The following is a 26828-nucleotide window of genomic DNA, read 5'->3' as shown; positions in this document are numbered from 1 at the left end:
TTTAGAGTTCCTGCACTTGGTTGTCTTTTAGAGTCATTGCTCCCTGTGCTCCTTTGGAGTTCCTGCTTCTTAGCATTTTTAAAGTTTTGCTCTCAGGTTCCTTTTAAAGTCTCTGCTCTTCGTGCTCCTTTAGAGTCACTGGCCTAGAAATTGGTTCATGCCCGCCACGCTGAAAATCAACTGCAAGGGGACCACATAGAATTGTTCCTCTTACATCATAGGACGCAACCAGCATGGGGGGGCTGCTAACATGGGGCCGATGATGAATCAGCGGTGAAGTGTAAAATTCGGGAGGTAGATAAATTTTGGCCGGCATCCAGCCTACATCCCTGCTCCTCCTGGCTCCAGATTCAGCTCAGTAAACATTTTAATACTTACATTTAAGGACCGCTCGTTTGGCTGCTTTAAGCCTGAGAAAATGAGTCAGTCATGATCCAATTCCCCAAAGGGACCTGAAATAGGCCTCAAACGGGAGCTGCATGGTCCAACAATGAGCCACTGTTTCCTGTGCTCCTTTATAGTCCTGCTCCTCGACTAATTGAGGATTTCACTCCCTAGCTGATCGAGAATCCTATTTCATTCTTTATGTGTGTCCTTCAGTCTCCTTTATATTCTCAATATTTCTGCCCAATCTTCCCACGAAGCAACTCCAAAGTGGTAGAAAATAGAGGGCAAATAAAACTGTTGAAATAAGTTAAGAAAGAGGTATAAAAGGGAAAGTGAAAGAGTAAACAAGTGTGAGAAAGGTGAGGGAGGAAAGAGACAATTGGAGGAGAGACAGATAAAAGTGAGGGAGGGGAATAGCAAGTGGGGAAGAGAGATAGAATCATAGAAATTAACAGCACAGAAGGAGGTCATTCAGCCCAGCGTGTTGGTGCCAGCCATAAAAGAGCTATCCAGTCTAATCCCACTTTCCAGCTCTTGGTCCGCAGCCTTGTAGGTTACAGCACTTCAAGTACTTTTTAAATGCAATATGGGTTTCTTCCTCTAATCTTTCAGGCAGTGAGTTTCAGCCCCCCACCATCCTCCAGGTGAAAATATTTCTCCTCAACTACCCTCCAATCCTTCTACCAATTGCTTTAAATCTATGCCCCCTGGTTATTGACCCCTCTGATAAGGGAGAAAGGTTCTTCCTATCCACAGTATCTAGGCCCCTCATAATTTTATACACCTCAATTAAGTCTCCCCTCAGCCTCCTCTGTTCCAAAGAAAACAACCCCAGCCTATCCAATCTTTCCTCATAGCTACAATTCTCCAGTCCTGGCAACATCTTCATAAATCTATTTTGTACCCTCTCTAGTGCAATCACGTCTTTCCTGTAATTTCGAGCCTAGAAATTTATGAAGTGTTCTAGCTGTGGCCTAACCAGTGATTTTTACAGTTGAAGTATAGCCTCCCTGTTCTTATATACTATGCTTCGGCTAATAAAGGAAATTATCCTATATGCCTTATCTACCAGTCCTGCTACCTTCAGGGATCTGTGGACATACACTCCAAGGCCCCTCTGTTTCTCTACACTTCTCATTATCCTACCATGTAGTGTGAATTCCCTTGCCTTGTGAGCCCTCCCTAAATGCATTACTTCACACTTCTCCAGATTGAATTCCATTTGCCACTTTTCTGCCCACCTGACCAGTCCATTGATTTCTTCTAATAGTGAGGGAGGCAGTGAAACAGAACATATGAACATATAGACAAAAAGGATAGGAAAGGACCAAGTGGTTCATCGATTCTGTCCCATCCTGGCTTAAAAATATAAAATTAAATTATTTTGCTCCAAAGCGTCAAGATTTGGTTCCAACAAAGTTAGATGTGCCCTGCTGTGTTTACTAAAAAAAAAGATATTTTACTTTTCACTTTAGAATTCAAAGTAAGTTCTTGTGCCACAGACTTCCAGCAAATGCAACTGAGGCTGAGATGATGTTTTAAAAAAATACTTGATTGCGAGCAAGACTGGTTGCTATAGGGATAGGTATAAACTGGGATGATTAAGTACTCCATAAGAGGTATACTCTTGTGCTGTTGGGGCAAGAGGAATTGCCTGATGGGCAATTGAGCAGAATTGAGTGGTAGGGATGGATAATTCATAATAAGGAATCAAGGATATTACTGTAGAACTTTCTGCAGGCCTTTTCTTATCCCATGCTTTCTTATGTTCTTGAACTCCCCCGATAGCTCAGTGTGTAAAGTCACAAAATGGTGCTGACCTTAACCATGAAAACCAAAAGGTTCCAGCTTTGATTTCCAATCTCTGCTGAATTAGATGATGCCATCAAGGGCAGCAATTGGGGCACTACAAATTGGTGTCAACATCTCTGGACTAGGGAGGAAAAATCAGCCATGGTTCCCATTCCAGATCGCTGTCCAGTGAATTCTGCTGGAAAGTGCTCATGTGGACGTCAGGCTCACCTGTGATGGTCCCATGGTCAAAGCCTGCGGGCTCTCACCCTCTAGGCTCATGCATGAAGAATGGCCACATGGGTGAGATACTGAAGGTCTGCTGGTGCCCCTGGAACTCTACCCAAACAACGGTCAGCACCTTCAGGAGACGAGGGAGAAAAGATAATTTTTTTACACAAAACCTCCCCGAAAGTTCCAATGGATTAATGCGCTAGATGGTATACTTTTGAGACAGTTTTTCTTCTATTCTGCACTGCTCCCTGATTTTCTAACACCTCCCCTCCCAAATAAGAAGTGAAATCGAAAGAAACTTTTTTGAAAACCCGCTGTTGCTTAGTGTAGCCTGATAAGGCCTTGTTCATAATCTTACAGTGAAAGAGGAGTCAGTTTACCACTGGGGAAAATAGAAATTACCATGTAGGAATTAGCTCACTTGACAAAGTTAATTCAATGATGGAGGGGTAAATATTTTGCAGACTATTTGTTCAATACAGATTTTGCTTCAATGGTAACATTAACTGATTCAGTTTTGCCACTGATGGGAGAAGGCTGTAGGAGAACCCAAACTAAACATCTAGCCCATCAACAACATCAGGTCTCTAATGTGCACACTCACTTGTATTTTACTCAGCTGAATACTAAACTGTGTGATGTAAATGTTATTTTCCACCATGGGAAGTCAAACATTTTAAGCTTTGGATGTTTAAATAAATATTGCACCTACAAAGTGAGCACTAATAAATGAAATAAACTTTTCACGGTTGAATTATTTTAATCTAATTTTAAAATTCAGAAGGTAATAATCGCAACAAAAACAACTTTCATTCATGCAATAACTTTAATGTGGAAAAATCTCCGACAGCACTAGGGGTACGGTATCATAGTGGTTATGTTACTGGACTAGTAATCCAAAGATCTGACCATGAAACTACCAGATTGTCAGAAAAACCCAATTGAACCACTAATGTCCTTCAGGGAATGAAATCTGCCATCCTTACACGATCTGGCCTATATGTGACTCCAGACCCACAGCAATATGGTTGACTCTTAACTGTCCTCTGAAATGGCCTAGCCAGTCAGTTGTACCAATGTGGTACAACAAAGTCAGCTCTGTAGGAATACCTTCACCATACGGACTGTAGTGGTTCAAGGCGGCGGCTCACCATCACCTTCTCAAGGGCAATTCGGGATGGGCAATAAATGCTGGCCTTGCCAGCGATGCCCACATCCGAGGAACAAGTTTTAAAAAAAACTTCACAGAGGTGTAACAAAAAAATAGAAGAGCAAATACTTTGGTGTCAATTACATGGATTTATAAATTAGCCTTGCAAAATAAAGAAATGTTCATTGCTCTTAGTTTCCTAAAGTTTCCCACTGGAGCTAGATTAACGTCATTGGCCATTACTTCAGAGGCACAGATTGAACAGTTGGCCAGGTTTCTGTCCAAGTAAAGCTAATGTAATCATATTGAATGAGTTCATCCAGTGCAAAAGTGAAGTAATTTACTCATTAGTGTTTAAATCAACAAAATATGATAAGATTATCACTTTAAAAGTGGGAAACATCCCTCATGGTACATAATTTAGCAGGCTTATAGGGCAAAAGGAACATAACCTTCAAACTGAATAGCCAGTTGAGATTATGTCACTGAATATCCCAGTTTAAACCATTTCAAGATTGCTCTAAAACAGAGTAGCACAATCTATGTTTACCCTGTTATAAGTCTGTCTGCAGAAAAGGCATGATGGTCACCATCTGTTGTCTGTAGCTGGAGTGAGATAGGAACATACACAACTGAAAAAGATCATACACTAAGCACTTTGGATAGGCAAATGTCTGTTTAGTCCTCCTCCAATGCCTACACAGCTGCTGCAAATCCTGGCTATTAAATACCTCTTCATCCTCCATATCCTTAAGGACAAGGGAAATTCCTCGTGGAATGGCCATGCCACCCACAAAGTGCTGTTGCTAATTTTTCACAAGCTATCTTGAATGACTGGGGAGGAAAACTTAAATTTATACCAAAAGAAAGCAACAAATTAAAGATTCAATCGAAACTTTGAGAGAAAAGGTGCAATGCAAAAACACCCCTACAAAAAGTCCAGTCAAGCAGTTTTAAGAGTCCTTCTGATGGGTGTGCAACTGCAGAAGTCAACTGAGCTCCAGATTTTACAGGCATACAGTAATGACATCATGCTGATAAAGTGACTATCAGAATTTTCAGGGCGCCAAGGACTCTCCCCGCAGATGTGGTCCTAGTAAGGCTTACATCCTGGAGTAGCACAAACCCCCTGCTCCCCCAGCACAAGCCTGTCAGAAAAAGCAGGGCAAATGTGAAGCTAGAGTTTAGCCCTGGGTTTTCATCACCGCTGCACGTGGCATGCACCTGCACTTGGGAGTGATATCTCAACCCCTAAATCTCTTTGCTTCTGCTCCCATTTTGATCCTCCAGTAAATTTAAATCTTCTGTTACAATTGTATTTGTACTTAAATATGCCTCCCTAATCTTTGCATAATTCAGCATCCACAGTCATATTCTAAATTGGTGACCTGTAACAGATTAAAACATCTTGTTTTTTTCTTTTATGATTTCTTATCTCAATCCATAATGCCACTATCATCATCATCATCGGCAGTCCCTTGAAATCGAGGAAGACTTGCTTCCACTCTAAAAGTGAGTTCTCAGATGACTGGAATTACGGGAATTACATTCTCTGTCACAGGTGGGACAAACAGTCATAGAAACATAGAAACATAGAAATTAGATGCAGGAACAGGCCATTCGGCCCTTCAAGTCTGCACCACCATTCAATAAGATCATGGCTGATCATTCAACCTCAGTAGCCCTTTCCTGCTTTCTCTCCATACCCCCTGATCCCTTTAGCCGTAAGGGCCATATCTAACTCCTTTTGAATATATCTAACGAACTGGCATCAACAACTTTCTGCGGTAGAGAATTCACTCTCTGAGTGAAGAAGTTTCCCCTCATCTCAATCCTAAGTGGCTTACCCCTTATCCTTAGACTGTGACCCCTGGTTCTGGACTTCCCCAGCATCAGGAACATTCTTCCTGCCTCTAACCTGTCCAATCCCGTCAGAATTTTATATGTTTCTATGAGATCCCCTTTCATTCTTCTAAACTCCAGTGAATACAAGCCCAGTCGATCCAGTCTCTCCTCATATGTCAGTCCTGTAGGAGTTCTGAGTAGAGCGCTTGCTTTGGGAGTCTTGTGTCGGGCATGCGGACAATGTGGCCCACCCAACGGAGCTGGTCGAGTGTGGTCAGTGCTTCGATGCTGGGGATGTTGGATTGATCAAGAACACCGACGTTGGTGCGTCTATCCTCCTAGGGGATTTGCGGGATCTTGCAGAGACATTGTTGGTGGTATTTCCTCAGTGATTTGAGGTGTCTACTATATATGGTCCACGTCTCAGCCATACAGGAGGGCGGGTATCACTACAGCCCTGTAGACCATAAGCTTGGTGCCAGATTTGAGGGCCTGATCTTTGAACGCTCTCTTTCTCAGGTGACCAAAGCTGCGCTGGCGCACTGGAGGCAGTGTTGGACCTCGTCGTTGATGTATGGAAAGTGGTCCATGTTGTCCAAGGCTGCGCCGTGGAAGCTGATGACTGGTGAGCAGTGCTGTGTAGCGGGGTCAGGTTGGTGGAGGACCTTTGTCTTACGGATGTTTAGTATAAGGCTCATGCTTTCATATGCCTCGGTGAAGATGTTGATGATGGCTTGGAGTTCAGCCACTGAATGTGCGCAGACACAAGCGTCGCCCATGCACTGTAGTTCAACGACAGAGGATGGGATGGTATTGGATCTAGCCGGGAGGCGATAAAAGTTGAACAGGTTCCCACTGGTTCTATAGTTTAGTTCCACTCCAGAGAGGAGCTTGTTGAGCGTGAGAAGGAGCATTGCAGCGAGGAAGATCCCAAAGATGGTTGGCGCGATGACAAAAACCCGGCTTGACCCCAGTCTGGATGTGAATTGGGTATGTGGTGGATCTGTTCATCAGGATCACGCCTTGCATGTCATCATGGAGCAGGCGGAGGATGGCGATAAACTTTTGGGGGCAGCCGAAACAGAGGACGACGCTCCATTGTCAATCGCGGTTAACAGTGTCAAAGGTCTTTGTAAGGTCAAAGGAGGCCATGTACAAGGGTTGATGCTGTTCCCTACATTTCTCTTGCAGTTGTCACGCCATAAAGATCATGTCCGTTGTACCCTGCAGTGGACGGAATCCACACTGTGACTGGGAGGAGCTCCTCAGCCACAGGGAGAAGACGGTTGAGAAGGATTCTAGCGATGACTTTCACAGTGGCCGACCAACATGTCGATGCTAAATCCAGGTATAATTATTTCTCTTACTGAAATATATCTTTGTTAACACAAAAACATCAGAAGAAGGGAAAATGTTAGAATCTATTATTCAGAACGTGGTAACAGGGTACTTAGAAAATAATAATAGGATTGGGCAGAGTCAACACTAATTTATGAAAGGGAAAGGGGGTAGAATCAACATGGATTTATGAAAGGGAAATCATGTTTGACAAATCTGTGAGAGTATTTTGAGGTTGAAACTAGCAGAATAGATAAGGGGGAACCAGTGGATGTGGTGTATTTGGATTTTCAGAAGGCATTCGATAAGAGGTTATTAAACAAAATGAGGGCTCATGCGATGGGGTGTAATATACTAGCATGGATTGAGGATTGATTAATGGACAGAAAACAGAGAGTAGAAATAAACTAGTTATTTTCAGGTTGGCAGGCTGTAACTAGTGGGGTGCCGCAAGGATCAGTGCTTGGGCCCGAGCTATTCACAATCTATATCACTGATTTGGATGAGGGGACCAAATGTAATATATCGAAATTTGCTGACAATACAAAGCTAGGTGGGAATGTAAGTTGTGAGGAGGATGCAAAGAAGCTTCAAGGTGATATAGACCTGCGAAGTGAATGGGCAAGAACATGGCAAATGGAGTATAATGTGAAGTTATCCACTTTGGTAGGAAAAATAGAAAAGCAGAGTATTTTTTAAATGGCGAGAGATTGGGAAATGTTGGTTATACAGAGGGACCTGGATGTCCTTGTACTCGAATCACTGAAAGTTAACATGTAGGTACAGCAAGCAATTAAGAAAGCAAATGGTATGTTGGCCTTTATTACAAGAGGATTTGAGTATAAGAGTAAAAATGTCTTAATGCAATTACATAGGGCCTTGATGAGACTACACCAGGAGTATTGTGTACAGTTTTGGTCTCCTAACCTAAGGAAGGATAGAGCGAGTGCAATGAAGGCTCACCAGACTGATTCCTGGGAAGGGCGGGGGAATTGTCCTATGAGGAAAGATTGAGTAGACTAGGCCTATATTCTCTAGAGTTTAAAAGAATGAGAGGTGATGTCATTGAAATATACAAAATTCTTACAGGGCTTAACAGGGTCGATGCAGGGAGAATGTTTCCCCTGGCTGGAGAGTCTAGAACCAGGGGTCACAGTCTCAGAATAAGGGGTCAGCCATTTAGGACTGACATGAGGAGAAATTGATTCACTTAGAGGGTGGTGAATCTTTGGAATTCTCTACCCCAGAGGGCCGTGGAGACTCAGTCATTGGGTATATTCAAGACAGAGTTCAATAGATTTTTGGGTGTTCAGGGAATCAAGGAATATGGAAATACTGCAGGATCTTATTGAATGGCGGAGTGGGCTCAAGGGGCCGAAAGGCCTACTCTTGCTCCTATTTCTTATGGTCTTATGTTTTTATGTAAAAGCAACTCCTCCTTGTGGTATATTTTCTCTTTCTTTATATATTAATCTATGGGCTAGAAATTTGTTTCGGTCCCTTTTGAAGTCCACAATGGTCGGCTCGCACTCAGCTTGCACCAGAAGCTGGATGCCCAAGGCGCATCCGAAATTGAACCTCATCCAGAATTGGGCCCCAGGCTCAGTAACATAATTCTGGCGAGTGGCAGGTGCCAATCAGACATCTAGAGGCAGCTCACTATTTTCCAGCACATCAATTTGGGTCAGTTGCATCACCAGCCCTCAGGTAGGTCCTGGAGCTGGGGGTTAGGGCGGGACAAGGAGAATGAGACGCAGGTGATGCAGGCAGTTGGAGACCTGCAGTATTCCTGCTTAGATAAGCTAAAATTGAATAACTTAGCTTTTTATTGGTGGTCAGGCCGCAGCAAGAGAACGAAATGCTAATGGGAGCACGATAGGCACATGCTCCGCTCAGTCCGAATATCTGAGAGGGCTTTTGAAATAGGCGTTAGGCCCCTCCATTAATATCTGCAGGGGCCGAACACCTATTTTAGGCAGCAGCCAGGCAAACCTGAATATCACTAAAGCCAATGTAGCATTGGATGTGGTTCAGGAGCCCTTTGGGCACAGGACATATCCCACACAATTGCTTGTTATTTCCCCTCTGTTATGCTTAAAAACCAGTGGAAAAGGTTCAATTTCACCCCCTATATCTTTTGACATGCATCAACCACTCTACATTCTTATTTAGCCATGATTCTATAATACTTATATCATAATATTTTCACTTGCATAGAGTTACAAATCACAAAATTTATTCTAATTACTTTTTGCATTTGTGTATGTTACTTTAGGACCTTTACATGCACTCATTTCTTGCATTCCCAATCCTGATCTTTCCTCATTCTTTAGTCTACCCTAATTCTTAACCTTCTTACTTTCAACATGCTCGATATGTGGCTTAATTTAATGTGTTTATTGATCTTCAGATTTCTCAGCTCACACATTACACTAGTTTAAATCTATTTGCATTTTTCTATTTTGCTTTACTGCTTGAAAATTGGTGCCAGTATGGCTCAGCTAAGGCCATCTCATTTCTACAGCCTTCCTGTGCTAGAACTTACTCCAATGCCTCCCAAAATGGAAATTTTATCCTCCTAGATCAGGGGCCTAATGTTCCACTTCGGCAAAATTGTGATGCAACTTCAAAATAATCCCAATATTTTAGGTGGGTCTCCCATGACAATGCCGCATCTGTTGGGAAGCCCACCCTCAGGTAGGGAACAAATAGGTCTTGGGCACCAGTCACAGTGAAACAGGGCTGACTACCTCCAGGCAGCTGAAGAAAAGTGTCATTTTGTTTTCCACAATTTAGATTTCATAGGCTGGAGAAGTCGAACTATTCATGCCATGATCACATCAATTCTCTGCGGTGCCCTTAAAATATAATTCACCTAATCAGCATACCATAGCAATACTGGACATGAGAAGCATACTGATGTTCATAGCACCTAGCAGTGTTAGGGCACAAATGATGAGAAAAACATCAGACTGTGTTGTTGGACGTGCCCATCCCAGTCACTTCCAGTGATGGAGGAGAGCTACAAATCAGTAGCGTGGCTCCCAAAAGATTTCCTGTTTCCATCTGCTGGAAAGTCCTGGCCTGTAGATCTAGCCATGAATTTACTTGCCTAACGTTATGATGCATATACTATCCAGTGCGTGCAGTTGTAACAAAATGTTTTTTTTTCCACTGCTAGTTTATTCTGGGGGAGCAGATGGGAAGGTAGTATCTGCTGGGTGGACAAAATCTGTTCAAACCTTATTAGCTAAGAGCAAAGGGAATACATACCTTTAGGTGCTGCTGGGGCTTTTAAACTAGATAATTTAGTGTTCTTACAAATCCAAAGAAAGCAGCCGAGACTGCTCTACTACTTATTGATGTAACCACCATTCTTATCCCTACAGTAATACATCTACTTGATGCAAGACAAAATTGTTTTCCAGGTACCAGTAGGGTCCTATTACTGGTGAGTGAAATAAAATAACTGATAAGATTACTACCTACAACTGCATTTTACTTTTTTCAACGATAGGAAGGGATAATGGCAACTAAACGTCATTGTCTACTTTGAAAATAATCAACAAAAATGCTGCCTCTTCACATACATAATTGGAAGCTATAACAGAGCAAGGTTTCACATATTTGTTTCTTGGCATTTGAAGAGTTAATTTGTTATATAAGTAGATAAAGTTTTCACAACCAGCCTGCACTTCACTGCTGAGCCCGGTGCCCTTCCCTTTGCTTTCTAACAGCGGTATTATTTTGGGCATGTTGTGTATCTGTAAAGCATGCACTCCCATATTCCGCCACCAGGGAGCGCATCCACTGAAGTCCCAAGGGATCCCAGCATCCCTTGGGAGCACTGTATATAAGCCGGACCCTAAGGCCTGTTACTCACTCTGGAGTGTCTTAATAAAGACTGAGGTCACTGTTACTTTAACCTCCCTGTGTACAGTCTCATCTGTGTTTGGAACACAATAACTGGCGACGAGTACAAGAATCTAACGCAAAGATGCAGCAAACTGTGGGCATCCTGGAGAAGTTCTCAGAGGGTGAGGACTGGGACGCCTATGTCAAATGGTTAGATCAGTACTTTGTAGCCAACGAGCTGGACGGAGAAGGAAGCGCTGCAAAAAGGAGAGCGGGCCATCTCACGGTCTGTGGGGCACGGACCTACAGCCTCTTGAAGAGTCTTCTGGCTCTGGTGAAACCCACAGATAAGTCGTATGAGGAGCTGTGTACACTGATCCGGGAGCATCTTAACCCGAGGGAGAGCGTGCTGATGGCGAGATATCGGTTCTATACGTACCAGCGATCTGAAGGTCAGGAAGTGGTGAGCTACGTCGCCGAGCTAAGGCGACTTGCAGGACAATGTGAGTTTGATGGCTACCTGGAGCAAATGCTCAGAGACTTTTTTGTAATGGGCATTGGCCACGAGACCATCCTACGAAAACGTTTTTGACTGTAGAGACACCGACCCTCAGTAAGGCCATTGCGATAGCACAGGCGTTTATGTCCACCAGTGATAACACCAAACAAGTGCTAGCAATGTTCATAAATTAACTGGAGCTGTGTTTGCGAGCAGAAATGTACACGGCAGAAATCACGAGTCTGCAACTGCCAACAGGCCTCAGGTGACCCAGATGACTCACAGTCCGCAACAAAGGATGAATGCAAGGCAATTCACACCTTGTTGGCGTTGTGGAGGCTTCCATTCAGCCTATTCATGCCGCTTCAAAGGGTATGTTTGCAAGAGCTGTGAAACAATGGGGCACCTCCAATGAGCTTGCAGATGAGCTGCAAGCTCTGCAAAACCTGCTAACCACCACGTGGCAGGGGAAGATCGGTCTATGGTAGACCAAAGCAATTTCAAGCCTCAGAGAGAAGAGGCAGATGCTGAAGTACATGGGGTGCACACATTTTCAATGAAATGTCCACTTGTAATGCTAAACGTAAAATTGAATGGCTTACCCGTAGCCATGGAACTGGACACTGGCGCTAGCCAATCCACCATGAGTAAAAATATGTTTCAGAGACTGTGGTGCAACAAGACACTCAGAACAGCCCTGAGCCCCATCCACACGAAACTAAGAATGTACACCAAAGAGCTTATCACTGTCCTGGGCAGCGCAATGGTCAAGGTCACCTACGAGGGCACGGTGCACGAACTGCCACTCTGGATTGTCCCGGGCGATGGCCCCACACTGCTTGGAAGGAGCTGGCTGGGCAAAATCCGCTGGAACTGGGATGACATCCGAGCGCTATCACATGTCAATGAGGCCTCATGTACCCAGGTTCTTAACAAATTTCCTTCCCTTTTTGAGCCAGGCATTGGAAACTTTTCCAGGGCGAAGGTGCGGATCCACTTGGTCCCAGAGGCACAACCCATTCCCTACAAGGCGCGAGCGGTACCTCACATGATGAGGGAGAGAGTGGAAATCGAGCTGGACAGGCTGCAACATGAGGGCATCATCTTCCCAGTGGAATTCAGTGAGTGGGCCAGTCCAATTGTTTCAGTACTCAAAAGTGATGGCACGGTCAGGATTTGCGGCGATTTATAAAGTAACTATTAATCGTTTCTCGCTACAGGAGCAATACTCGCTACCTAAGGCAGACGACCTATTTGTATCGCTGGCAAGAGGTAAGACGTTCACCAAGCTCGACCTGACTTCGGCCTACATGACGCAGGAGCTGGAGGAATCTTTGAAGGGCCTCACCTGCATCAACACGCACAAGGGACTGTTCATCTACAATGTTTGGAATTCGGTCAGCTGCAGCGATCTTCCAGAGAAACATGTAGACCCTACTCAAGTCAGTACCACGCACAGTGGTTTTTCAGGACGACATATTGGTCACGGGTTGCGACACCGTCGAGCACCTACAAAACCTGGAGGAGGTCCTCCAGCGACTGGATCGCGTAGGGCTGCGGCTAAAGAGGTCGAAATGCGTCTTCATGGCAACAGCTGTGGAGTTTTTGGGAAGAAAGATCGCGGCGGATGGCATTCGGCCCACAGACGCCAAGACAGAGGCTATCAGGAACGCGCCCAGGCCACAGAACGTCACGGAGCTGCGGTCGTTCTTGGGACTCCTCAGCTATTTTGGTAACTTCCTACCGGGGTTAAGCACCCTCTCAGAGCTCCTACATGTGTTATTGCGTAAAGGTGAGAACTGGGTATGGGGAAAAAAAACAAGTAATTGCTTTTGAGAAAGCCAGAAACATTTTATGCTCCAACAAGCTGCTTGTATTGTATAACCTATGTAAAAGACTCGTGCTAGCATGTGATGCGTCGTCGTACGGAGTCGGGTGTGTATTACTACAAGCTATTGTTGCGGGGAAGTTGCAACCTGTCGCCTATGCTTCCAGGAGCTTGTCCAAGGCCGATAGGGCCGACAGCATGATTGAGAAAGAGGCATTAGCATGTGTGTTCGGGGTAAAGAAAATGCATCAGTATCTGTTTGGCCAAATTTGAGCTGGAAACCGATCACAAGCCCCTCATATCCCTGTTCGCTGAAAACAAGGGGATAAATACTGATGCCTTAGCCCACATACAAAGTTGAACACTCGCGCTATCAGCGTATAACTATACCATCCGCCACAGGCCAGGCACCGAGAACTGTGCGGATGCTCTCAGTCGGCTACCATTGCCCACTACGGGGGTGGAAATGGCGCAGCCTGAAAACTTGTTGATGGTGGCGCAGCCCGCAGACTTGTTGATGGTCATGGAAGTGTTTGAAAATGATAAATCACCTGTCACGGCCCACCAGATTAGGACTTGGACCAGCCAAGATCCTCTGCTGTTCCTAATAAAAAACTGTGTATTGCATGTGAGCTGGGCCAGCAACCCCGTTGAAATGCAAGAGCTAATCAAGCTGTTCCAGCGGCAAAAGGATGAGCTGTCCATTCAGGCAGACTGCCTGTTGTGGGGTAACCACGTAGTGCTACCCAAAAAGGGCAGGGAGACGTTCATCTCGGATCTCCACAGCACACACCCGGGTATAGTAATGTTGAAAGCGACAGCCAGAGCCCACGTGTGGTGGCCCGGTATCGACTCTGACTTAGAGTCCTGTGTACGGCAATGCAGCATATGTGCTCAGTTGAGCAACGCGCCGAGAGAGGCACCACTAAGTTTGTGGTCCTGGTTCTCCAGACCATGGTCGAGGATCCATGTCGACTATGCGGGCCCGTTTCTTGGTAAAATGTTCCTGGTGGTGGTGGATGCTTTTTCAAAATGGATTGAATGTGAAATAATGTCGGGAAGCACCGCCACCATTAAAAGCCTGAGAGCCATGTTTGCCACCCAAGGCCTGCCTGACACATTGGTCAGTGACAACGGGCCATGTTTCACCAGTGCCGAATTTAAAGAATTCATGACCCGCAATGGGATCAAACATGTCACCTCGGCCCCGTTTAAACCAGCCTCCAATGGGCAGGCAGAGCGGGCAGTACAAACAATCAAACAGAGCCTTAAACGAGTCACAGAAGGCTCACTTCAAACCTGCCTGTCCAGAGTACTGCTCAGCTACCGCACGAGACCCCACTCGCTCACAGGTGTGCCCCCGGCTGAGCTACTCATGAAAAGGACACTTAAAACCAGACTCTCACTGGTTCACCCCAACCTGCATGATCAGGTAGAGAGCAGGCGGCAGCAACAAAATGTAAACGATGGTCGCGCCACTGTGTCACGGGAAATTGATCTGAATGACCCTGTGTATGTACTAAACTATGGACATGGTCTCAAGTGGATCGCGGGCATGATGATAGCTAAAGAAGGGAGTAGAGTGTTTGTAGTCAAACTAGACAATGGACAAATTTGAAGAAAGCACCTGGACCAAACGAGGCTGCATTTCACAGACTGCCCTGAACAACCCACAGCAGACACCACCTTTTGAGAGCCCACAACACACACCCAAAGGATCAATGACACCACGCTGGACCAGGAAATTGAACCCATCATGCCCAACAGCCCAGCAAGGCCAGGCTCACCCAGTAGCCCTGCAGGGTCAACAACACGCCAGCCCAGCGAGGGCACAGCCAACACACCAGAACAAACATTTGTACCGAGGCAGTTCACCAGGGAAAGAAAGGCTCCCGACCGCCTCACCTTGTAAATAGTTTTCACTTTGACTTTGGGGGGGGGGAGTGATGTTGTGTATCTGTAAAGCATGCACTCCCATGTTCCGTCACCAGGGAGCGCATCCCCTGAAGTCCCAAGGGATCCCAGCATCCCTTGGGAGCACTGTATATAAGCCGGCCCCAAAGACCTGTTACTCACTCTGGAGTGTCTTAATAAAGACTGAGGTCACTTTTACTTTAATCTCCCTGTGTGCAGTCTCATCTGTGTTGGGGACACAATAGGGCATAAAAACACCTCAATACTACATTCAGATCTAGGGGTTTATGTACACCAATACAATTTTTGGTGGCAAGCATTTGATCTTTAAAAATAGCATGCATTAGTTAAACAACACTGCACAATGAAATTGGTTAAATCACATGAGAGTGGCACAGACCTTGCATTTGGTAACTGTAAGGGGCTTGGCCTGGTTGAGGTGCAATAAAGCTTGAACCATAACTTAGAAATCCCGTTTGGCCAGGTGACTGCGTTTGAGTCAATCCACCTTCTGTCTTGATGCCTGCCCATAATGCACCTATATCGGTTAGTGACATCAGATCTGCAGGTTCTTATTCAGGTATATTAGAAACAGAAGAGTTATTGAAAAAAATCTCTAATGACAAACAAATTATAAGATTTATTTGTTGCTAGTTCTTGAAGCTCATTTTGTGCAATAACTGCACTGAATGGAATTACAAACAAGATGAAAAATGTATTTTATTTACACAAGCAACATATCTGTTTACCATAGGATGGGATTCCATAATGCTGGCCTGGTTGTGGATAAGTTGCATAAGTTGCTGCTTGCTGCACTCCTGTGGCATACGAAGACTGTCCATATGATGCCATGGTTTGTGAAGAAGGGGTAGGGAGAATGTGTGGATATGACCTGCTATTTGTTATAAATGACAGACATAAAAAGAGATTTGCAACAGATCAAAAACTGTATAAATGCATTGATTAACTGATAAAATACAGCTAATTCTGGCACTCAGACTTTGATTAAATAAGATAGCAAACAAACAGAAATTTTTCTGAAGAATATTACATTTGTAAAGGAACATTTTGTAGACAATAATTACTATCGGCTTCAAGACATATAAGACATACTTTTCTTCACAAATAAACAAAGCTCAATATATGATAAAACAGAAAGAGCTAATTAAGAATTTATATTGAGTTTGATGCTGCTTATTTTTAAAGAATAATAGAAACCTTACTTGGAAGGATAAATCTGTGGAGAGAAGTGATGTGTTTGTCTTGGGCTAAAGCCACTACCAATTGCTGTATAGAATTAAAAAAAGAGAAAATGATTACAAGATAAATATTATGCTAACAAGAGTTCTGAAAGCTATAGAAACGTCTGATTTTAGTAATGTGCATTAACATCATCTCACCACTTTGTTTACATGTTTAAATAATAATTAAAGTGCAGTAACACTGATTTCTAATCTTGCTCAACTTTTTATTCCATTCTGCTATTCCACAATACATGTAAATACACAAAGATAGTCTTTTTCTTTTTTAAAAAAATGTTCTTCCCTCCTCTCCTAAGAGCAGTGTGAGACAGCAGGGCTATGCCAAATGCTGTTCTCACCTGATGCATAATTACACGTTCCAGCATGAGTCATTGAATCGCTATCAGGAGTGGGGACTCTAACTGGGCAAAACTTTCATCTCCATCATGGGCGTAAATTGTGCAGTAGTGGATCAGCCATCTATCCTACACTTCGATTTTCCTTTCCAGTGAGTGGGGTTCATGAGAGGCATCCAATCCTCTGCTACCCATTTTACGCTGAAGTTGAAAGCTTTGCTCACTGTGTTTTTATCTCCTTAACTCAAGCATGCTGAAGCCAACTGCAGTGCCACCACTTCCAGAAGCTAACTCAGCACAGATGAATTAACTAATATATTCATTTATGTAAGGTTATGTGAGGGTAATTTTCACCTTCGTCGCTTGGGTGGTAAACTGACGGGTGGATCGCCGACCTGTTATACAACTTTCCTGATTTTCACTCAAATCAATGGAAATGAAAATCAGGAGGGTGAGGGGGGTTCTATAACGGTTGGGCACTCTGTTCCGGCAGTTTAACTTGCCAGCAGCCAAAGTAAAAATAACCATACTGGACAGAAAATCATGGACTTCACGCACACAGGGAAATGTTAACATGGGTGAGCGCTTGGGTTTGGGTGGGGGGGGGGCGGGTGAAATCCTGGGAAAATGTGAGTGAGTCGGGAAGGTGGCACCAACCCCCCCCTACTTCTGCATTTAACTGCAGCACGTTAGTCTGTGTGTGGGCAACTCCCTCGGGAGAGGCAGGTAGCCAATTTCAATACGTTAATCACACAATTACAGCAATATTAACATGGGTTTTGGAGTTTAGCTCTGGCTCCATGGGTTTCCTGGAACTCACCAGTGAAAGCAAGGTGAGAAAACAACGGCAATTGAGGAGGCTGAAGCCCTGACAGGGAAATATGCCAATAAGTACTCAGTACTCACAGCTGCTTTCTTACCTGCTTGTGTGACAGTATTTGTGCTGAGAGGTTACTTTACACACCTTGGAAGTGTCATCTACAATTTGGAGGTTCGGAGCTGTGATCTACCATTATCAGCTTGGGTGTTGCTTACGCTTACTTTGGACCTCAGATGAGAAGCAGTGGGAGGCATTCAAGGAGGAGATCCTGAGGGTACAGAACAAGTATGTTCCCTTAAAAAAAAGGATGGGGCTAACAAATTTAGAGCCTCCTGGATGTCAAGGGACATACAGGGTAAGTTAAAGAAAAAAAGAGACGCTTATGATAGATACCGAGAACTCTATACTGCAGAAACTCTAGAGGAGTATAAGAAGTGACGGAGTGCAATTAAAAAATATATCAGGAAAGCAAAGAGAGAGCATGAAAGAATGTTGGCAAATAAAATCAAGGACAATCCAAAGATGTTTTATAAATATATTAAGAGCAACAGGATAACTAGAGAAAGAGCAGGGCCTATTGGAGACCTTAAAGGAAATTTGTGTGTGGAGGCAGAAGACATGGGTATGATTCTTAATGAATACCTTGCATCTGTTTTCACAAACGAGAGGGGTGATGCAGACTTTGCAATGATGGAGGGGGAGTGTAAAATATTAGATGAGATAAACATAGTGAGGGAGGAAGTATTAAGGGGCTTAGCAGCTTTGAAAGTGGATAAATCCCCAGGCCCGCATGAAATGTATCTCAGGTTGTTGAGAAAAGCAAAAGAAGAAATCGCAGAGATTCTGACCATCATTTTCCAATCCTCTCTGGCTACAGGTGTGGAGGACTGGAGGACTGCTAATGTTGTACATTTGTTTAAAAAGGGAGAAAGGGATAGACTGAGTAATTACAGCCAGTCAGCCTAACCTCAGTGGTGGGAAAATTATTGTAAACAATCCTGAGTGACAGGATAAATCTTCATTTTGAAAAGACATGGTTTAATCAAGGCCAGTCAGCATGGATTTGTTAAGGGAAGCTCATGTTTGACGAACTTGATTGAATTTTTCAAGGAGGTAACCAGGAGAGTCGATGAGGGCAGTGTGTTTGATGTAGTGTAAATGGATTTTAGCAAAGCTTTTGATAAGGTCCCACATGGTCACGAAAGTAAAAGCCCATGGGATCCAGGGCAAAGTGGCAATTTGGATCCAAAATTGGCTCAGAGACAGGAAGCAAAGGGTAATGGTTGATGGATGTTATTGTGACTGGAAAGCTGTATCCAGTGGGGTTTCACAGGGTTCAGTGCTGGGTCCCTTGATTTTTGTGGTATATATCAATGACTTGGATGTTGGGCGTATGATTAAGAAGTTTGCAGATGACACTAAAATAGGCTGTGTGGTTGATCATGAAGAAGAAAGCTGTGGACTGCAGGAAGATATCAATGTACTGGTCAGGTGGGCAGAACAGTGGCAAATGGAATTCAATCCGGCTAAGTGTGAGGTAATGCAGTTGGGGAGGTCTAACTAGGCAAGGGAATACACATTAAATGGTGCAACACTGAAAATTGTAAAGGAACAAAGGGACCTTGAAGTACAGGTCCACAGATCACTGAAGGTAGCAGGCCAGGTAGATAAGGTGGTTAAGAAGGCATATGGAATACTTGCCTTTATTAATCGTGGCATGGAATACAAGAGCAAGGACATTATGCTTGAACTGTTTAAAACACTGGTTAGGCTGCAGCTGGGGTGCTGTGTGCACATTACAGGAAAGATATGATTGCACTGGAAAGGGCGCAGAGCAGATTTATAAGAATGTTGCCTGGACTGGAGAATTTTGGCTATGAGGAAAGATTGGAGATGCTAAGTCTGTTTTCTTTGGAACAGAGGAGGCTGAGGGGTGACCTGATTGAGCTGTATAAAATTATGAGGGGTCTGGATAGGAAGGACTTGTTTTCCTTGGCAGAGGGGCAACAACCAGGGGCATAGATTTAAAGTAATTGGCGGGAAGTTTAGAGGACATACGAGGGAAATTTCTTCACCTAGAGGGTGGTGGGGGTCTGGAATTTACTGTCTGAAAGCATGGTAGAGGCAGAAACCCTCACCACATTTAAAAAAATACTTGGATATGCACTTGAAGTGCCGTACCCTACAGGGCTATGGACCAAGAGCTGGAAAGTAGGATTAGGCTGGGTAGCTCTTGGTTGGCCAGTGCGGCAGACATGATGGACCACAATGGCTCCTTCTGTGCTGTAAATTTCTATAATTCTATGAACACCAGCAGTACCTGCAGCTCCACCAGCAACAGCCAGCTGCTCACAGACCTGCAGTTCCAAAGAGAAGGGATCAGCAGTGAGGTGCAGCTCACAGGAGGCCATACCCAGCACACAGGGTCTAGAAGCAGAGGATAAGCTTCCTCGACATGTCGGAACACTAGTGTCTCAGAAGGCTCAGGGCACACGACAGGTGGTGACTGGACTGGATTTTGCGGAGGGAGGTCAGCTGCCGTGATCGGTGGCAGGTCGAGTGGGAACCCTGCTGTGAACCAGCCGCCATACGCCTTTACCAAACGTCAGTTCTGTCAGCGCTGAGCAAACCCGACCTGCAGCGGCAGTGGGGACAATTACAATCATTAGTGGCGTGTTTACAGCCACTTATCAATGTTTTTTTCCAGGTTTTTGGATTTGACAGATCGCCCACCGGTTTCCCGCTGTGCCTAGACCTTGTCTGTGAAGCTGAGAAGGGAGGTCAGTGGCCATTGAATCAGCTGATGAGTTGACAACTTCAAATGTCAAGTCGAAGTTCCCAGCTGATTGGGAAATGTTCACTTAACCACTAACTTCTTTAAACTACATTTACACTCAGATTCAGGACGCTGCAATCTTACGCAAGTCTCCATCCAGTATGACTTCATTACCTAACCCACCATTAACAGATTGCTTCTGTCATCTGTACTTCACCTGCCATCTATTCCATCAGCATAACTGCCTTTGAAACTCTCTCACCTTGGTCCTCAGAATCCCACCACCAGCATCATCAGGCACACCACCAGCACCAGGCACACCAGCAGCACCAACAACACCTTCTCCGCAATCAACTGATGCTGCACATGATAGCAGCACCTGAGCACATTGCTGCCCAGGAGGCTAGGAATGTCCTCACCATGGCCAGATATACTTCACTTGATGGTGTACACCCTGGCTGCCACATGATGCGCCAGGTTAGCACCACCCCACGCCAACACAATAAAGCATTCCTACAATGTCCAAATCATTCCTTTCACACTCATCACCATTGAAGGAGTACCGTTATGTCTCATTATTCACTGCAACTCACTGAGCCATTTCCAAAGATGCACACAAATTTGTCCAAGAATGCAAAGTGTTGAAAATAAAGATAGCAATGTTTGACACATTAACAGAAACTTTACATGAACATTGCAAAAAACACCCAAGTGCCTTCCCTTGTGTGTTGATAGTTGGTATGATTGCACTAGGATGAAGGAGAGTGTGAAGGGTGGCTAGTGAGATGGGGATGTGATAATGTAGATAGAGAGGGAGAGGGATGGGTGGAGGTGCAAGATAAGTTGGTGTGAGTAAGGATGTGCAGGAGTAGGCTAGGGAAGGCAGAGTGATGGGGATGTGATGAGTGGCACAGCAGGATGAAGTTGAGTGTGGCTTTGCAGTAACGTTTTGTGATCTACTGAGATAATTGAAACATTTGCAACACTGTATTCCGGTCCTTCTAACCACATCCTGTGCCCTCCTGTACAATGTGCAACCAGGTTGTGTTGATCTCCTAGGGAGGTCTCTTCCGCCCATGGGAAGGGAAGAGGACCGTCCCTGAGTGCTCTGACTCTCTCCATAAGCATACGGAGGGAGTCATGGGAGAGCCTGGGTGCAGCCCTGCACCTGTGCAGTGCTGGTCTGTATTTGCAGCACCTCAATGCTGCAGAACACAGACAGCACAAATGGCAAAAGAAAGTATGTGCATGGTCCCTCTGAGGAAATCGGCTGCTGATGCGTCATCAAATGACGTCACCATACCTGCTTTCACTAATTGACTGGGAAACGCGCTGGGTGGGCTTAACAAGCCCAGTCACGGTAAATTCATTTCAGAGGCCGGGATGGAGACAGCAGCGGAGTTGAGACCCGCCACCGATGTTGCCCGCCGTGGTTCATAAAATCCAGTCCAACATTTCCAGCCTCTGGAATAAGGCCTGCTGGCAACTGGAACTAGTGGCCACACTTTACCAGTGGCTGACAAAGTCCCCACTGGCCTCAATGTTTTTGCCTCTGGATCCTTTCAGGGCTCATCTGGAGACATTTGCAGGATCTCACAGTCGGTGGGACACAAATGCATTAGACAGGTGAATGGTTGCTTCTTTGCCAGGGCCACCAATTATGTCAACTTCACCTGAAATGGCGCTAGTCAGAATTAGTGGGAGCTCAGTTTGCAGCTCTGGCTGGCTTCCCACAGATACAAGACATCATCGACTGCGTGCATGTGGCAGTTAAGGCAGGAATGTTCGTCAACCGCAACGGCGTCCACCCAGCTAGTGTGCAACCACCAAAAGACCTTTATGCAGGTGCGCACAAGATTCCCAGGCAGATGCCATGATGCTTTCGTCCTGCGGCAGTTCAACCTCCCAGATGTCTTCGCACATGGATGCAGAGTTGCCGGCTGGCTGCTCGTTTACAACGGATACCCATTTAAAATGTAGCTGATGACACCTCTCAGAAACCTGAGGAATGAGGAGCGATATAATGAATGGCATATGACCACCAGATGTGTCATCGAACAAGCCATCGGCAGGCTGAAGATGCGCTTCAGGTGCCTGAACAGATCTGGAGGTGCCCTTCAGTTCACACAGGCCAGGGTGTCCTGAATGGTCATGTTGTGCTGCGCTTCGTACAACACTGAGCAGCAGCAAAGTTTGGACTTGCAGGAGGAACAAGGCGCAGAGCTTAGAGCCTCTTTAGAAGATTCTGAAGATGAGGAGGACGAGGAGGAAGACGAGGAGGAGGAGGACAAGGAGGAGGATGAGGACGCTGCGGGCAATGCACCACCAGAGGTGCATATTGTTGCCTGGGATGCCATCATTATTGCAAGGTTCACTTAGGTTCCACCAGTGTACCCATCTAACAACCACATGCAAAAGCCACTTTTGCTCCAACACCCCCCCCCCCCACCCCCCAGCCAATGCCACTAACGCAAAGCAGTCCCTCCAAACAACCAAGCCTCCCTTTCACAGCCCCCCATTGCCCAGTGTCAATTCATGTCTTCCCATTGATAATTAACTGAAAGGACACTTATCAGCCAGCAACCAAGAATGGGAAAGACATGAAAATGGTGCAAAAGAATAATATTTATATGGCTCACAAGAAACTTAACATTTAACAATGTGTAACTCATGCACGTGCATACAATTGTGCGACTACAAATCTTTACTCTTCCTTTTTCTGCCACTTATACGAGTGCAATCGCTACAGCTTCAGCAGAGGTAGACTCAGGCTGCTCAGGTCCCTGCACTGACTGTTGAGTTGCTCTTGGCTGACATCCTCTGGATATTGGAGCCCGTGAGGGCCCTTCTAAAGGCTGCTCCAGCTGCGCCTGTGCGGGGGCACACTCTCCCATTGGGACATAAGACAGCATATGGTTTACTGACTGAGGTGGGTGGGGTGGCAACAGGATGACGTGCTTTGAGCCCAGTCCCCACTTCTGTGTCCCCTTTCACCATCATCTCTCTCATGGCCCAGCCACACGTCCGTTCTAGCAATGTGCTGGAGAACACTTTACTGTCGATGAGTAGGGCGATGAACGGCCAGGGCTGTGGTATCATTCATCCTATTTAAGGTGGCATTCATGGTGTGCAAGCCATTGTTGAAGGCCTGCATGCACTCGTGTGATTGCTGCGTTTGATGCTCCATGGAGGTGGACACTCTTTCCATAGATGAAAGCATCATCATAAAAGCCTGCGAGATCATGCCACTCATGCTTGAGATGGACTCTTCTAATCACACTGCAGTCGTTCACAGTGCGCTTGGAATGCCTGTCAGTATATCGGAAGTTCTCTGCTGCTACTCCAGAAGTATCCTGTTCATCAACGGCCCCCGAGGTACAGCATCTGTGTCTAGCTGAGCAGAGATTGGAGCATCCTGCGGCCTCCAATGTGGACTCTTCACTGCTGTTCCTGTCTCCACCATCTGCTCATGCTCACTTCTGATGTGTGAGTCACCAGGTGCAAACAATCTGCCTTACTGGTCCCACCGAAGTTTGAGTATCTGAGCTGCGAGATGGTCTGCTTGAGTCCCATGATGGCACCCTCAGAGGGAGTGGCCTCCTCTGAGAGTCAGCAGCGGCCAGCTGGGTACCTCTCCTCCTCTGAAGGCGCTGTTGGAGATAAAAAACATGAATGAGTACTGTCAATGTAAGAACATTATCATTCTGCACATGATCATATTACACTCACTATTGACATAATGTTGTATGGCATGTCTGATATTTAATTCACTCACCGGATAGCTGGAAGGCCCCCATCTACGCTGGCCAGGCATGCCAAGACTCCATCAATTTCCAGCGCCTCCTCCTCTGCACTTGTTAGCTGTAGAGATGACTGGAATGCCACCTCCGGTTCTCTGCTTCTCCCCTGTGATCTGTGCTCTCTCCTCCTGTAAGAAAGGAAAGAGGAGACCTATGAGTTATAGTCTGTGTCGAACGAATTGAGGATAACTTTTTTTTTCAATTGTTCACAGGATGTAGACATCGCCAGCAAGTCCAGCTTTTATTGCCCATCCCAAATTGCCCTTTTTGTACATAACTGAGTGGATTTCTAGGACATTTCAGAGGGCAGTTAAGAGTCAACCACATTGCTGTGGGTCTGGAATCACATATAGGCCAGACCAGGTAAGGATGGCAAATTTTCTTCCCTAAAGCACATTAGTGATCCAGATGGGTTTTTACGACATTTACTGATTAATTGAATTTAAATTCCCATGGTGGGATTGAATTCATATCTCCAGATCCCCTGGATTACTAGTCCAGTAACATAACCACTATGCTACCGTGACCCCATGAGGGAGAGGGATAACATTGCATAAGGATGAGGGCGAGTGTCAGTGGTAGATGGACAGATGGGGATGTGAGGAAGTGCATAGAGAGAGAGGGATGGGTGTACCTGCAAGGTAAATTGATATGAGCAGTGATGTGCTGGAGTAGGCTTGAGAAGGCAGAGTGAGGGGGTTGGGATGATACACACATCCGGATATAGGTGAATGTACCATTGCTCTCATCTTTCCTGCCCTGCTTAGGTCATTGATCCACTTCTTACATTGTAACCATGCGCATGGCACCATGCTCCTGCTACTGACCTCTTGTGCCACCTCCAACCACACCTTCTTGGTGTCCCCAGCCGCATTCAGCATTCCGTCACTAGGGAAGAGTGTATCCTTCCAGGTTCTCACAGCCACCAGCAGCAGATCCAAGGAGTCTTCACTGAATTGAGTTGCAGCCTTTGACCTTTTGGACTCCATTCTGGCACTTACTTCTCTTTGACTCCCAACTGCAAATTCCTTCAAATTGCATGATTGAGGTGTCCCTTTGAATTCTGGAGTTGAAATCATGCCATGCGGGTCGTCATCACGCCCGCTGACTCTCATTGGTTGTGAACGCGAAAATTGTATGGTAATGCAGTGGCTGGGTTAAAAAGCCACTGACAGACGTGGTGCACTGACTTCCAGGATTCTCACACAGCACCGATGCCCCCACTCCCAGTGTGTCACAAACTTAAAATCCAGGCAACAATTTCCCATAATGTGCCCCTGTGAGCGCCGCATAGGAGAACAGAATATATCTTATAGTTAGAAGTGAAACTCCTATGATACTAATCTATGTACTTTTAAATTCAGTGTAAAGACTGGACCTTGTAAAATGCAGCTGTATTTGCAAATATCGTAGAATATTACAGCACAGAAGGAGGCCATTCAGCCAATCGAGTCTGCGCCGGCTCTTTCGAAGAACAATCCAGTTAGTCCCACTCCCCCACTCTTTCATCATATCCCTGCAATTTTTTGTCCTTCAAATATTTATCCAATTCCCTGTTGAAGGCTATTGAAATCTGCTTCCACCACCCTATCAGGCACTGAATTCCAAATCCTAACCAGTTGTTGCATAAAAATATTTTTCCTCATGTTACCTCTGTTTTTTTTCCCCTTAAATCTGTGCCCTCTGGTTAGCGACCCTGTAGCCATTGGCAAGAGTTTCTCATTATTTACTCTATCTAAGTCCTTCATGATTTTATTCACCTCTATCAAATCTCCACTTAGCCACCTCTGCTTTAAGAAGAACAACCCCAGCTTCTCCTGTGTATCCATGTAACTGTAATCCCTCATCCTGGAACCTTTCTAGTAAATATGGTACACAAGTCCTAATAGAGTTGTCGATTTCATACCGTTTCCAACTCAGATCCTGCTCAACTTCTTTGTGGATATTACTAATAAATCAGCAAGTGGAAGTCCTTGTCATATAGGCTAACTGGACTTTCAGAAAGGCTTTGACATAGTGTCATATGAGAGATTACTTATAAAACTAAAGGCTATAAAATTCCAGGTTAGAATGGGACTGAAAAAAGACATGGCTAAATATGAAAAAGACAGTACTTATGAGAGTTTTCATATCAGACTGTTGAGTGGAGTGCCACAGGGGTTAGTGCATGTTCTTTCTTATCAAATTAAATCCTCTGGATGCAGCAGTAAATTGTAAGTGGTCAAATTGCCAGACAACACTAAAATAGGGATAGTAGTAGGGACAGAGGATGCAGTTAACTATTTACAGATGGGTTTAAATCAATTATGCAATTGTGCAGGAAAATGGCAAATGAAATTTAATACTGACGATGTGTTGTATATTCAGTGAAAAATTGAGTGACGTAGGAATACGCGAGGGAATAGAATTAACATAGACAGTTTTAAAAACAGACCTTTGGAATAACAGTAGGCTCATCACTTTCAATGTTGATACAATATGGAAAATAAATGTAAAAAGCTGACTTTCTGGCAGTAATACATCATTCACTTCAACTATGCCTTTGAGTACCTCTTTATCTTGCTCATCCCCTGAAGGCAGCAACACATTGGACTCTTGCATGCTGATGCCTCTCTTGATTCCAATATTATTAAGCAACCCCCCTAATTATTTTAGACACCTTTTCTGGGGGTATTGCAAGGAAACACCCCCAACCCGCTATAAAACAGCCTGCCCCTCTCAGAGATTGAGGCAAACGAATCATTGTATCAGGACTGCAAAGCACTGCTCAATATGCACCCTCTCAGCCATATCAGTTGCCAGAGTGACTAGTATCATTAACCAAGATTGAAACAACAAAACAACAACTTGTATTTATATAGTGCCTTTAACGTAGTGAAATGTCCCAAGGCGCTTCACAGGAGTATTATGAGATAAAACAATTTCACACCGACCCGTATAAGTAGAAATTAGCGCAGGTGACCAAAAGCATGTTCAAAGAGGTAGGTTTTAAGC

The 26828-nt window shown here is 44.9% G+C and overlaps 1 protein-coding gene across 15 annotated transcripts in view; it reads right to left on the bottom strand.

Moving 5' to 3' along the window:
• Positions 1-26828, bottom strand: part of eya1 (EYA transcriptional coactivator and phosphatase 1) — a 287775-nt gene that overhangs the window by 197354 nt on the left and 63593 nt on the right. For 4 of the 15 annotated variants that reach the window (XM_070891236.1, XM_070891245.1, XM_070891242.1 and 1 more), the window contains 3 exons: positions 16065-16128; positions 15591-15736; positions 15242-15412 (listed from right to left, as the gene is read on the bottom strand). In XM_070891236.1, coding sequence (XP_070747337.1) covers positions 15242-15412; positions 15591-15736; positions 16065-16128 — 381 coding nt within the window. The remainder of the gene's footprint in view (positions 1-15241; positions 15413-15590; positions 15737-16064; positions 16129-26828) is intronic. The other 11 variants (XM_070891240.1, XM_070891248.1, XM_070891251.1 and 8 more) reach the window with 5 other exon arrangements.

The sequence above is a fragment of the Pristiophorus japonicus genome, chromosome 1, assembly GCF_044704955.1.
Source record: "Pristiophorus japonicus isolate sPriJap1 chromosome 1, sPriJap1.hap1, whole genome shotgun sequence".
Classification (NCBI taxonomy): domain Eukaryota; kingdom Metazoa; phylum Chordata; class Chondrichthyes; family Pristiophoridae; genus Pristiophorus; species Pristiophorus japonicus.
Note: the sequence above shows the minus strand (reverse complement) of the source record. Positions and strands in the feature narration are given on the sequence as shown.